Genomic DNA, 14,558 nt, shown 5'->3' on the forward strand with positions numbered 1-14,558 from the left:
ATAGGGCCTGCCAAACCCACCTCCCCAGTCTCCCCGTTTTCTATTTCTGTTGATGGCTCTCTCATTCTCCCTGTCTCCTCAGCTCGAAACCTTGGGGTCATCTTTGACTCTTCTCTCTCCTTCTTTGCTCATATCCAGCAGACCGCCAAGACCTGTCGTTTCTTTCTTTACAACATCCGTAAAATCCACCCCTTTCTTTCCGAGCACTCTACCAAAACCCTCATCCACACACTTGTCACCTCTCGTTTAGACTACTGCAATCTGCTTCTTGCTGGCCTCCCACTTAGTCACCTCTCCCCTCTCCAATCGGTTCAAAACTCTGCTGCCCGTCTCGTCTTCCGCCAGGGTCGCTTTACTCATACTACCCTTCTCCTCAAGTCACTTCATTGGCTCCCTATCCGTTTTCACATCCTGTTCAAACTTCTTCTACTAATCTATAAATGTACTCACTCTGCTGCTCCCCAGTATCTCTCCACACTCATCCTTCCCTACACCCCTTCCCGTGCACTCCGCTCCATGGATAAATCCTTCTTATCTGTTCCCTTCTCCACTACTGCCAACTCCAGACTTCGTGCCTTCTGTCTCGCTGCACCCTACACCTGGAATAAACTTCCTGAGCCTCTATGTCTTGCCCTATCCTTGGCCACCTTTAAATCTAGACTGAAAGCCCACCTCTTTAACATTGCTTTTGACTCGTAACCACTTGTAACCACTCGCCTCCACCTACCCTCCTCTCCTCCTTCCTGTACACATTAATTTATTTTTTATTTTTGTTACAGCTGTACCCCGCGCTTTCCCACTCATGGCAGGCTCAATGCGGCTTACATGGGGCAATGGAGGGTTAAGTGACTTGCCCAGAGTCACAAGGAGCTGCCTGTGCCTGAAGTGGGAATTGAACTCAGTTCCTCAGTTCCCCAGGACCAAAGTCCACCACCCTAACCACTAGGCCACTCCTCCACTTTGCTTACTTTATTTTTTGTCTATTAGATTGTAAGCTCTTTGAGCAGGGACTGTCTTTCTTCTATGTTTGTGCAGCGCTGCGTACGCCTTGTAGCGCTATAGAAATGCTAAATAGTAGTAGTAGTAGTAGCCTTCGCTGGCACCAACAAAGTGCTGGTTTGGATCAAGATCCAGAACAGCAACAGCAAGATCAGGTTGCTGATCTGGAGGCACATATTGATTCCTTTTAAAACTTGGTGAGCGTGGTGGCATGTAACAGGGCCCTGTCACTGACAGCCAGGTTCTTGTGTTTGTGAAATTGGGCTGTGGATGAAGTTTCCAAGTTTAGACTAAGAGAGGCTGTTCTTTAGGGTTAAATTATTATTTGGAGAAAACCTTAAAGTTCTGTAAATGCTTCTTGTACCAGCCAGTGATGGAATCCTGGCCCACCCCTTGAAGATGGGGATAGGAGGACTTCTTTCCATTTTCTTTGAGGCATGGAGCTGAACGTATGACCAATGGATTTTTAATGATGTAAGAGAAGGATACAAATTGGAATTGTTCCATCCAATCGTAGATTTCTTCTTGGAATCCTCATACAGGCACACAGCCAAGCAAAAAGCAGTGCTGTCCACCCTCTCTGCCCTCAAGGAATTTGGGGCAGTGGTTTTGTTGTAGGGGCTGATTGGTGTCTTCTACCTTAAGTGCCCAATCAAATGTTGGTTTTTGTGACTGATTTGTCCTCAGAATCTTCACCAAGTCCTCCAAGCCTTATAGTGGCCACTGTTTGAAGCTACGTTCGAGGACCTTACTTTGAAATCAGTATTTTTGGTCGTGATTTCATCGGATACAAGGGTCTCCAGACTTCAAGCCCTCCTGCAGATATCTTTTCCTGTGCTTCAGTTATGCTGTGGTTTCCATCCACTATGTTCCATCTTTCTTTTTGAATGTGGTTTCCTCCTTCCACTTGAATCGGTCAGTAGACCGTCCATCCTTTTGCAGGGAAGAATGTGATTCTCAGTTCATTTTTTTTTGCATCTTTTGGATATTAAGAGTGCTCTTTAGGTACTTGGAGGTGACCAATTATTTTCGTAGATAGGTACTTGGAGGTGACCAATTATTTTCGTAGATTGAATAAGTTGTTTGTGCTGTTTGATCATGTAAGGAAAGTTGAAGTGGTGTCAAAACCTATGATTGCTAAATGGCTGAAAGAATTTCCATTGGCTTATTTTCTTGCAGGTAAGCAACTGTTACCAATGCTTAAAGATCAATCAACCAGAAGAATTGTGACTTCTTGGGCAGAGCTTAAATCAGTAGTGCCAGTGGATACTCGTCATTCAGCTACATGGTTCTTGTTGCATATGTTTTTTAAACATTTTAAACTGAATGTTTCTGCAAGATAGGATGATGCCTCCTTCAGTGTGTCAGTATTTGGGCAGCATCTGCTGATTCCCACCTATATTAAAGGCTACTTTGCAGGTTTTGGACTGGTCTGGGAGATGCAAAGGAAGAAAAAATTAGGTCTTATCTGCTAACTTTTCATTCCTTTAGTTTCATCAGACCAGTTCAGAAGCCCACCTTTGATTGTTTTTCAGTGTTTCTTCCTTATAGTTGCTATTTTTTATTAGGTAGTTTCTTAAAGTTCCAGCTCTTATTCTAGCTAAACCTACATGGTGGTGAGAGGTATAACAAAGAAGAAAGTCTTGCTCCATAAATCTAGTTATCTACATGGCGTTTTCAAAATACTGAATGGCTGGAGCTGCACACAGTCCTTTAAGACCACAGCACAATACCTTGTTTTCTATCTTCACCTGCTGGTCGATGGACTCAACCCGCAGGTTCTAGACTGGTGTGGTGGTACAAAAGGAGAGAAAATTAGCAGGTAAGACTTAATTTCTCCTCATTTTAAATATTGTAAGAGAGGGAGATCAAGTTTGTGATACAGGTGTTGAACTTCCATAACCAGTGACTGATTTTAAAGAAGAGTTGATATAGATTGTTGCTAGAATGGAAGAATCCATTGTGGAAATCAAACACAAAGCACATCAGCTGATACTGAAATAAGTCTTTCTTTTAAGAGTACTGTATTTCTGTAGCTGGCTCTGTTTCAGGGTGCTAGGTAGCTAACTTTGGAAAGATGAACACACAATTAATAGTACTTAGCTTCTGAATAAATAATGTGATTATTCATTTGGATTACCTTCTCAAAAATTGACCCCTCCTGCCTCTATTATTATTCGGAGAAGTAATTAGATTACAGATAACTAGTCACAGTGACTGCCATAGTTACTGTAAAAGCCCTGTTATGGAACCAGTGGTTTGAGTGTTGTGCAGAAAAGTGCTGTAGCAAGGGTAATTATATCCATGACTGGTAACCAAGGCAAAAGAAGCTTCTCACAAAGTGTTAACATCGACCTTCACGGGAAGGGGGGAGTATAATTGCATCACTTGAATGGAGCCCCAACCGGTTAATTAAAAACCATGAACAGTGAACGGAAGCTCTTGCTAAGTTTTAAATGCACATGTGAATTTATATACTTACTACCTTATTGAATGCTTGGAGCCATATACTAGTGCCAGATTTTGGGCAATGGAGAAAATTTGTATAATTGGCTTGAAGAACAAATTATACTTGTTTTTTTTCTGTTGTTGATGCCAAACAAATGGAAGAGCAGGCAACAGTTGTAAATAATTGCTGCTGTTAGGATCTGGAATAATTTGATCACCTTTAAAAAAAAATATATATATATATATTTTTTTTTTTTTTTTGCAAGTTTTTTTTGCAAGTTGTTGCAATAAGAGGGAGTGACTTGTGGTAATTGAGCCATGATGTAAACATGACGGCATGTAATATAGATCATTCTCTGAGGACAAGCAGGCCATATTCTCACATGTGGATGCCGTCATCCATGTCGCCTGGTGCAGAGCTTAAACAAGCTAGTACAGCTTTTAGAGTATATGCAGCGTCCCCACCATGCATGCACAAGTGTCTTTCTGCCCTCTGTGAGAGCTCAGAACCATCAGTCTCTTCTCATCAGTACTGAGGAGAGAATGCAAATGTCCTGCGCTCCTCACAGTATCTGGTTCATGAGCGGTTTTTTTTTTTCAATTTTGTGCCTTTTGGGGTGTGTGTTGCTCTGATTTTTGTTTTATTTTACTTAGAAAAATTTCATCTTCCTTCCCTTATAGTTTTAGTTTGGTTTTTCCCTATTTTTAAGTTTTCTTTCTTTTTACAATGCTTGGTTTCCTGGATTCCTGTCATCTGAAGTACTTAACCTGGAAGGTCCTGTTTTTGGTGCCTGTTAATTCAGCTTGCAGAGTCAGTGAGCTTCGGGCACTTGTGGCAGATCCACCTTAAACAAAATTTCATCATAATAGAGTAGTTCTCCGCACCCACTCTAAGATCCGGCCTAAGGTTGCATAGGAGTTCCATGTGAACCAATTGACTGTTCTTCCAACATTCTTTCCCAAACTACATTCCCATCCTGGTGAAAGTACACTGCACACCTTGGACTTGGTAGCAAGCATTGTGCTTTTACCTGGAGTGGACTAGGTTCTACGGACATTCCACCCAGCTTTTGTTTCTTCTGATCCCAACAGGATAGGGGTTGCCATCGGGGAAACGCACAGTTTCTAGTTGACTGACAGATTGCATTTCCTTCACTTATGCCCAGGCTGGGCTGACTCTTGAGGGTCATGGCAAGGCTCATAATGTCAGAACTGTGGTGGCATCAGAAGCCCTCTTGCAGTCAGCCTCCATAGAAGAAATTTGCAAGGTGACACATTCACATCTCACTACTGCCTTAAGTATGATACCCAGCACAATAGTCAGTTTGGACAGACAATTCTGCAGTTTTGTTTTTGGAGGGGGGGGGGGGGGGGGGGGTCTAGAATCCAATTCCGCCATCCTAGGCCTGTTTTGTTCTGTTCCAGGCTGCACTCTCACACAGTTGTATATAGTTTTTAATTACTATTTTGTCCTTGCTGTTGCGAGGCCAATTGACTTATGGTGGTTGTTTTTGTTGAGCCTGGTAGCTAGGGATTCCCACATGTGAGAATATGACCTGCTATCCTCTGAGAAAGCGAAGATACTTACCTGTAGCAGGTATTCTCAAAGGACAGCAGGCCATTCATGCTCGCATACCCTCCTACCTCCCCTTGGAGTTGTCTGCTTTTTTGGTATGCTATAGTATTCCGCGCTCTCGCGGATGCGTGGTGCGGACATTGTGTGTACTCTTAAAGCTGTATTAATTTGTTGAAGCTGCACACCCGGTGACATGGATGCCGTCACCTGCATGTGAGAATACCTTCTACAGATAAGTATCTTCGCTTTATTGGCTTAATGAAGGTACATGTCAAACCTTAGTAGACAGCTGGCAGGAGCAGAAGGTGTACTGGGCATCAGGGGAGCATGAGCAGAAAGGCCGTTTGGGCATACAAGAAATGTGCATTCGGCTGGGGACCTGTCTTGGCAGTCACAGGCATATTGAACGTTATTGGCGTTTAGTAGACTTTTTTTTTAAATTTTATTTATTGAAGTTTTTGGACAATTGCATATTGACAACATCCTCATAACAGTCATATAATCACGTACAGAACGTTTAAACATCAAGAACAGAAAGCAGTGTATCTCTCCTTCATCCCCTCCCCCCTTGTTACTAGTGGAGTATCATAGTGTGAAGTCTGTGTTATAGCAGTCATAGTCTTGGGATAATCAATTTAGGTGCATCTAAGTCTATCCCATTTTGTAATTGCCAGGATCGATATTGTTCCCATAGCAAATTAAATTTTGTTACATGTCCCAATCGTAGAGCTGTTATTTTAGTCATTTGGTATAGATAGTCCATCTTGTGTATCACCTTTATCGCTGGTGGAGCCAACTGGCTTTTCCACGCTGATGCCAGTGTGATTTTTCCAGCTACCAGCCAAACTGTCGTAAGCCAGTGAAAAGACAACCGAACTCCTGGGGGTCGAATATGTAGCAAACATATCTCCGGTTTAGTTGGGTATCTTACCCCAGTCATTGTAGCAAATAGGTCCAACAGTTCTGTCCAGTATGGTTGAATCTTAGGGCAAGACCACCAGATGTGGAGCATATCACCCACCATTGAACAGTTTCTCCAACACTGTGTAGACCCCTGTCCATACATTTTTACCAGTCTCTGTGGTGTGTAGTACCACTGATATAGTATCTTATAACTATTTTCAATCATCGAACTAGATATGGAAACCCGCAGCAAATGTTCCAATGCTTTTTCCCATTGTGTGTAATCTATGGTGACCTGCAAGTTTCGTTCCCATCGTTGTAAATAATGTAGTATGGGCCCCTTGTCACTAAGTAGTGCAGCATATATGCGAGAAATACAACCCCTGTGACTTCCCACTCTCACTGCTCTTTCTAGGGCCGTCTCTTCTAGAAGTAATTCTGCTTTGGCTCTTTTGTTTATATAGTCTGTAATGCGAGTGTAGTGAAACAAATGTGATAGTGGTAACCCATAATCCTCCTGTAATTCTACGAATGGGAATACCTGACCCTCATCCCATAGCTGGCCTAATGTGCTCAAACCTCTCTTCTCCCGTTGTCTATATATTAAGTTATCCATCCCCAGCGGACAACCTGGGGCCGTTGTTATTGCCATCTGGTGGAAATAAAGGCGGTTAGGGAGATGTTTCCTCCTTATGGCCAACCATGTCTGCAAAGGGTATTGCACCACTAGAGGGGCTCTCTTGATATATGTCTGTAGTTGGCCCTTTGGTATCCATATTAGAGAGCCCAAATTGTTTAATCCCATCCATTGTTGCTCTATTTGGCACCATGCTTTTGTACTACCAGCGCTCCATCCCGCCAGCACCCGCAACTATGCCGCCTGATGGTATAAGCTAAAATTTGGCACCCCCATACCTCCCAGCTTCTTGGACTGATACATTATAGCTGCCCTCACTCTGGGTGGTTTATGTTGCCATATGTATGCGAAAACCTTCCTTTTAAGTTGCCTAAAGAACCCCCTCGGCATTGGTAGAGGCAGTGCAAGAAATAGATATAACAATTTGGGTAGTAGTATCATTCTTATCGCTGCCACTAGCGTTTAGTAGACTTTGATTTTAATAGCAGAACTGTACATAATGTACTGTTTGCAGTGGTTAAAAATATTAGATCTACTATATGTCCCTGTCCAAAGCAGGTATAATCTGAGAATACCTGAGGCAAGGTGAATAGAACATGACTTGCCCAAGGTTATGTCTGTGGCAGAAGTAGGATTGAACTCTGGCTTCCTTGGTTCCTCAGCCTAGTTTTCTAAGAAGTAGGCTACTTGCTTTTTTTTTTTGGTGATAGTTAATATACATTTTTTTGACTGCTATCATTTCACATTGTGTGCTGAAAGAGTCATGAAACTGGCCATAGTGCTTGTATTATTCACTTTGCAATATGCTGGTGATCTGATCAGTAGTTGGGACATTTACAGTATTCCTCCTCTTTGTTTCTCTTTGCAGTACGACATCCGACAGAAGGCTCTAAAGCTCACAGCTAATAGCATGTATGGCTGTCTTGGGTTTTCCCACAGCAGGTTCTATGCCAAACCGCTGGCTGCTCTGGTGACACAGAAAGGGAGAGAGGTAAGCTGCTGTAAAAAGGATTTGATTCCCTTTCCATTTCTGAAGTTTCTTGATGTCAAGTAAATCAGAGAGTACTCTTCATTCAGATGCGAATGGTGGGAGCAGAGGAAGGTAAAGGTATGCTGAGTGAATGCGTAACTGATGTGAGGTAAAATGCTATTTTCTTGGGCAGTATTGGTTTGGTGACTGGCCTGCAGCTTGGAGGTGAGAGCAAGGAAGAGTGTAATTAAGGGAAGTGTATATTGCAGTAAGCTGTAAAAAATAAATAATAATTATTGAACCATATTTCCTTCTCTTAAATTTCTTAAAGATTCAATAGGTTTAAGAACTAGAAGCACTATGGAGAGAGTTCTATAAAGTGGGATCCAATGGTTATGCGAACAATACACATAAAAATGAACACAACATAAGAATTAAACTATAATAACTCAAACTGGGTGTGGAATTACAAAAGCAATAAGCAAAAAACAAAATGTAATCCACGCAATGTCAACGTATGGGGCACAAATATATCAAAACCAAACTCATTATAAAGAAACAAACTTATGGTAAAAAAGGAAGGAAAAGCCTGAAAGTAGCTCAAAATCAAAAAGATTTGTGTGTGAGTGGGTCTCTCACTTGCATGCATATCTCTGGTTCTGAGGCTGACGTATGTGCTTGTGCCTATATACCCAGTTATACTAGTATCCTTTAAAGAAAAGTAAGCACTTGGAAATGGGAGCAATGAGTGAGATCAAATTTGTAAAAATTAATTTAAAGCTGATATATTTCTTGTGGGACTGTAAGCAACTGCAGTAGATGTCGTCTTAGACAATATGTTGAAATAGTCTGCTCAGTGTGTGATTTTGGTCAAGAATGCTAACAAAAGGTTAGAAATTATTAGGAAAGAAATAGAGAATTAAAAGTACCTCTGCATCTTTCCATGGTGCGACCATATCTTGAGTACAGTGTGCAGTTCTGATTATAGTGGAATTAGAAAAGTATAGAGAAGGGTGCCCAACATGGAACTCCTCTCGTGAGAAAAGACTAAAGAGGTTAGGGTAGCCTGCAGAACAGACAGTTGAGAGGAGATATGATATGAGGTCTACAAATCCTGCTTGGAGTGGCACAGGTAAATGTGAATCAATTGTTTTTACTCTTGCAAAAAAATACAAAGACTGGGGGACATGCCATGAGAAATTGCAGAGTCATGGAATCGGAGGTAGGGTATTATTATGGATTAAGAACTGGTTGAAAGATAGGAAGCAGAGAGTAGGATTGCGTGGCCAGTATTCTCAGTGGAGGAGGGTAGTTAGTGGGGTCCCGCAGGGGTCTGTGCTGGGTCCGTTGCTTTTTAATGTATTTATAAATGACCTAGAGATGGGAATAACTAGTGAGGTAATTAAATTCGCCGATGACACAAAATTATTCAGGGTTGTCAAGTCGCAGGAGGAATGTGAACGATTACAGGAGGACCTTGCGAGACTGGGAGAATGGGCGTGCAAGTGGCAGATGAAGTTCAATGTTGACAAGTGCAAAGTGATGCATGTGGGTAAGAGGAACCCGAATTATAGCTACGTCTTGCAAGGTTCCACGTTAGGAGTTACGGATCAAGAAAGGGATCTGGGTGTCGTCGTCGATGATACGCTGAAACCTTCTGCTCAGTGTGCTGCTGCGGCTAGGAAAGCGAATAGAATGTTGGGTGTTATTAGGAAGGGTATGGAGTCCAGGTGTGCGGATGTTATAATGCCGTTGTATCGCTCCATGGTGCGACCGCACCTGGAGTATTGTGTTCAGTACTGGTCTCCGTATCTCAAAAAAGATATAGTAGAATTGGAAAAGGTACAGCGAAGGGTGACGAAAATGATAGTGGGGATGGGACGACTTTCCTATGAAGAGAGGCTGAGAAGGCTAGGGCTTTTCAGCTTGGAGAAGAGACGGCTGAGGGGAGATATGATAGAAGTGTATAAAATAATGAGTGGAATGGATCGGGTGGATGTGAAGCGATTGTTCACGCTATCCAAAAATACTAGGACTAGAGGGCATGAGTTGAAGCTACAGTGTGGTAAATTTAAAACGAATCGGAGAAAATTTTTCTTCACCCAACGTGTAATTAGACTCTGGAATTCGTTGCCGGAGAACGTGGTACGGGCGGTTAGCTTGACGGAGTTTAAAAAGGGGTTAGATAGATTCCTAAAGGACAAGTCCATAGACCGCTATTAAATGGACTTGGAAAAATTCCGCATTTTTAGGTATAACTTGTCTGGAATGTTTTTACGTTTGGGGAGCGTGCCAGGTGCCCTTGACCTGGATTGGCCACTGTCGGTGACAGGATGCTGGGCTAGATGGACCTTTGGTCTTTCCCAGTATGGCACTACTTATGTACTTATGTACATGTGCATTTAAAACATGTAGGAGAAAATACTTTTCTTCATTGAACACACATTGCCAGAGGATGTGGTACAAGCTGTTAATGTTGCTATGTTTAAAAATAGTTTTGGACAAATTCTTGGAGACAAAGTCCATAAACTTTAAGATAGGCCTTGTAAAAGTCACTGCTTATCTCTGGGGGGGGGGGGGGGGGGGGGGGTAAGTCGTATGGAATCTTACTGCTTTTGGGGATTCTTAATTGTACTTGTGACCTGGATTGGCCACTGTTAGAAATAGGATACTGGCTAGATGGACCTTTGGACTAACCCAGTATGGAAATTCTTATTATGTAATTTTCTGAAGGGTGACAAAAATGATAAAAGGATTAGAACACTTCTCTTGTGAAGAAAGATTAATCAATTTAGGGCTCTAGCTTGGAGAAAAGATGACTGATAGGGGATATAGGAGAAGCTTAAAAAATTATGGGAGGGGTGTAGTAGTTAAGTAGGGGCCAATTGTGTTTAAACTGTTAAACTGCACAAAAAGAAGAGGACATGCCATGAAACTAATGACCAGCACATTGAAAGCAAATTACAGAAAGTTTTTCACATAGTTAAGCTGTGGAATCTGTTGCTGGAGGATGTGGTCAAGGCAACTAACATAGTGGGATTCAAAAGAGGTTTGGAGAAGTTCTGGAGGAAAAGTCTGTAAAAATTACTATTATTATTAGCATTTGTATATCGCTACCAGATGCACGCAGCGCTGAACACCTGATACAAAGAGACAGTCCCTGCTCAAAAGAGCTTACAATCTAAATAATACAGACAGACAAGACAGTTACGGGTGAGGGAAGTAATGGGAGCTAAAAAGCAGCAGTGAAAAGGTGGGTTTTCAGCATAGTTTGAAAACAGGTAGAGATGGAGCTAGACTTATAGGTCCAGGAAGTCTATTCCAGGCATAAGGTGCCGTGAGAGAAAAGGAGCGAAGCCTGGAGTTAGCAGTGGAGGAGAAGGGGGATGACAAGAGAGATTTGTCCAGTGAGTGGAGTTCATGGGGAGGAATGTAGGGAGAGATGAGAGTGGAGAGGTAATGGGGGGCTGCAGATTGGATGCATTTAAAGGTCAGTACGAGAACTTTAACCTGAATGCGGAAGTGGACAGGGAGCCAGTGAAGTGACTTGAGGAGTGGGCTAGTGTGGGTATAACGATTCTGGTGGAAAGTAAGTCATGCCGCAGAATTTTGGACAGATTGGAGAGGAGAGAAATGGCTGAGCGGAAGACCAGTGAGAAGTAAATTGCAATAGTCCAAGCGAGAGGTGACAAGGGTGTGGATAAGGGTTTTGGCAGCGTATTCAGAAAGGAGGGGGTGAATTTTGCTAATATTGTAGATAAAGAAACGACAGGTTGTGGCGATCTGTTGAATATGCGCAGAGAAGGAGAGAGAGGAATCAAAGATGACTCCAAGGTTACGAGCCGAGGAGACAGGGAGGATGTGAGAGCCATTAACAGAGATAGAGAAAGGGGGAAGACTTGGGAGAGCCATTACCCCATCCCTGGAAATGAGCTGTGAGAAATTGATTGACCTTTTGGGGTCTGTTGGGATCTTGCAGCCCTGTAGTGGAGGAGTAGGTTAGTGGTTAGAGCGCTGAGCTGACAACCAGGGAAGCCCAGTTCAAATCCCACTGCTGCTCTTTGTGAACTTGAGCAAGTCACTTATTCCTCCATTGCCTCAGGTACAAACTTAGAATATAAGCCCTCTGGGAGCAGGGGAATACCTTGTGTACTTGAATGTAACTCATATTGAGCTACTACTGAAAAATGTGAGCTAAATGCAAATAAAAATAAACGTACCGTCGGAGACAGGATGCTGGGCTCAGTGGACCTTGGCTTTTCTTATGTTCTTATGAGACCTACCTGAAACTCTTGGGTTCATACTGCCTTCCTTCCCTCATATGGTAATGGAAATGCCAGTTGCTGCTGACATCAGCACAGATAAGACTTTTGCATCTTCAGCACTCCAGTATTTCTCCATCTCAGCCAGATGGTAGGCGAATAGATCTGTGCAGCTTTGACACCGCACAGTTTGATGTTGAGGCTGTAGGGCGATGGTCGTTTCTCAGTGCTGTGTAGTGTGTGGCCACTTCAGATAGAGCGTGCTACATCTATGATCACTACAGGGAAGTCGGAGCAAGTTATGCTTCCTGTAGTCTCTGCCAGGGGCGTAGCTATATGGGGGCATGGGCTCCACAGATTACGCCCTGGCTCCCTCAACATTTGACCCCCCCCCCCCCCCCGGCCGCATCAGGTACCTTGTTTGCCAGCCGAAGAGTCTTCTTCAGCACCGGTTGACTTTGGCGCCTTCGTTGCATGATCGTCTGTTTCTGACGCCTTACGCCCTGCACCATGCATATAGACCCGTGCAGGAAGTAAGACGTCAGAAACAGATGATCACAAAACGAAGGTGCTGAAGAAGACTCTTTAGCTGGTGGGGATTGGGGACTCCCGCCAGCAAACAAGGTACCTGATGAGGCAGCGGGGGGGGAGGGGGGTCCAAAGTGGCAGGGGGGGCGGTTGGCGGCGGGGGAAGGTGGCTATACAGTGCCCCCCCCCCACCTCGGGCTGTGGCCCCCCCTCCCGCCGAGGTTTGGCTACGCCCCTGCTGCTGCTCAGGCAACATTCCAGCTGGCCGTAAGGCACTTAATATATATTTATTACAGTCTTAAGCAGACCCTTATGGTACCTCAGTACTGGTAATATCCAACTATTGTTTCTAGCAGGCTGATGAGGAATACTAAGAAATGCCTAAAAAGTATTAAATTTTATTCCTTCAAAATATTTCCCAAGTAAGCCTTAAGTGCCAAACCGGCCTGTTCTTGGTTCTTTTTAGGTGGCTTCTAATAGCCCATAACTCGTTCAGTTACAACTGTTAGCCTTTGTATCAGCCACGTGGATGGAAGATAGTTTGTGTGCGGTATGAAACTCCGATGCCTGCCTCTTAATGTCTTGAATATACTTATCACATAGTGTTTCTAGTTGCTAAAACATATTCAGAAGTTGTATGAAGCATGCTTGTACCCGAAGGAGGCATACCCAGTAGCTTTTTGCTGGCTGAAGTGGGGGCCCTGAGAGAGGTTACCACTGTCTGATGTCATCTTTGGGACCAGACTACCAGCATATAAAAAGTGTGCCATTTGTGGCAAGCAACCACAGGTATATGCCCAAAGGGGAAACATCCCTTTAGAACTCCTTCAGAACCATGGGAGAGCCAGAGAGTGACTGCTCATTGGCAGTTCTGGGGAAAGACCTACTCCGCTGCCACCTTGGTGCTCCTTCAGCCATGGGAGAAGTTGGAGGAGTAGCCTAATGGTTAGTTCATTGGGCTGAGAACTCGGGGAACTGGGATCAATTCCCATTGCATGCAGCTCCTTGTGCTCTGTGGTTTGGGTCCCACCATACTGCAGCACAGCTCTGAGAGCAACACACTGCCCTCGAGAAAAAATGGGGGTCCAAATGGTGATGCCCAAAAGTCACGCTCTCAGCATTATCACAACCTTACTGCGGGTAAGGAAATGTTCTGTCTCCTTGGCTTACACTAGTGTCTGGAGAGTCTTTAAGACATGGTGTATGGAGAGAGGATTTGCTCTTTTCTGCACTTAACTATTGCCCAGATTTTCTCATTAAAGAAGGGTTTGGTCATGGCTTCCTTGAGGATTTTAGTTGCCGTGTTGATTTAGTCTTTTCATAGTTATTTGGAAGGAACCTCTTTGGGGACTTACCCAGATGTGGTGCATTGTTTCAAAGGCGTGGATTTATTTATTTATTTGTTTATTTATAACCTTTATATCTCACATTAGCCCGAGTAGAACTCAGGTTCAGTGTGGCTTACATAACAATTAGAAAAGCATGAACATGTTCAAAATATATTAACAGAAAGTAAGATACATCATATAATGTTAGACCAGTAAAACTTGAGTTAGGAGCAGATGTAATTAAATACTTAGTGATTTAAGCTAGATAATTGAAATATGGAGGAAAAGGTAAAGGGCTAGGATTAACTGGGGTAGGCATGATTATGAAATATGATTTCTTATACCCCATTTAAATGAAAACAACTCAATTTAGATGCCCATGTCACCAGTCTTACCAGATCCTCATGTGTTCTACATGTTACTTGTGTTTTACCTAATTTGCCTAATCGACAAGTTTGTTATGCGTCCCTCTCTTTTTTTTCCCCAGATTACCAAATATATTAAGCAAGCTGGTACCAGTACTCATGTTTGGGGCACACTAATGTTCACCTCTCTCCATTGACAAAACTGATCACAGAACATTTCAGTATTTGAGTGGAGGAGTGGCCTAGTGGTTAGGGTGGTGGACTTTTGTCCTGAGGAACTGAGTTGGATTCCCACTTCAGGCACAGGCAGCTCCTTGTGACTCTGGGCAAGTCACTTAACCCTCCATTGCCCCATGTAAGCCGCATTGAGCCTGCCATGAGTGGGAAAGCGCGGGGTAGAAATGTAACAAAAAATAAAAATATTCAAGTAATACTTGAAAACAGCATGTACGCTATACCAATGTAAACAGAAGCCCCAGTCTTCCTTATAGCGTGTAGGAAGGTCAGATCACAAAAGATAAAGATCATAACAAAGCTAGACA

The 14,558-nt window shown here is 43.2% G+C and overlaps 1 protein-coding gene across 2 annotated transcripts in view; it reads left to right on the plus strand.

The window, feature by feature from the left end:
* The window catches only part of POLA1 (DNA polymerase alpha 1, catalytic subunit), a 782,590-nt gene that overhangs the window by 154,366 nt on the left and 613,666 nt on the right, over positions 1-14,558 (plus strand). For both annotated transcript variants that reach the window (XM_030202369.1, XM_030202370.1), the window contains exon 26: positions 7,432-7,554. In XM_030202369.1, coding sequence (XP_030058229.1) covers positions 7,432-7,554 — 123 coding nt within the window. The remainder of the gene's footprint in view (positions 1-7,431; positions 7,555-14,558) is intronic.

This window comes from Microcaecilia unicolor, chromosome 4, assembly GCF_901765095.1.
Source record: "Microcaecilia unicolor chromosome 4, aMicUni1.1, whole genome shotgun sequence".
NCBI classification, from domain to species: domain Eukaryota; kingdom Metazoa; phylum Chordata; class Amphibia; order Gymnophiona; family Siphonopidae; genus Microcaecilia; species Microcaecilia unicolor.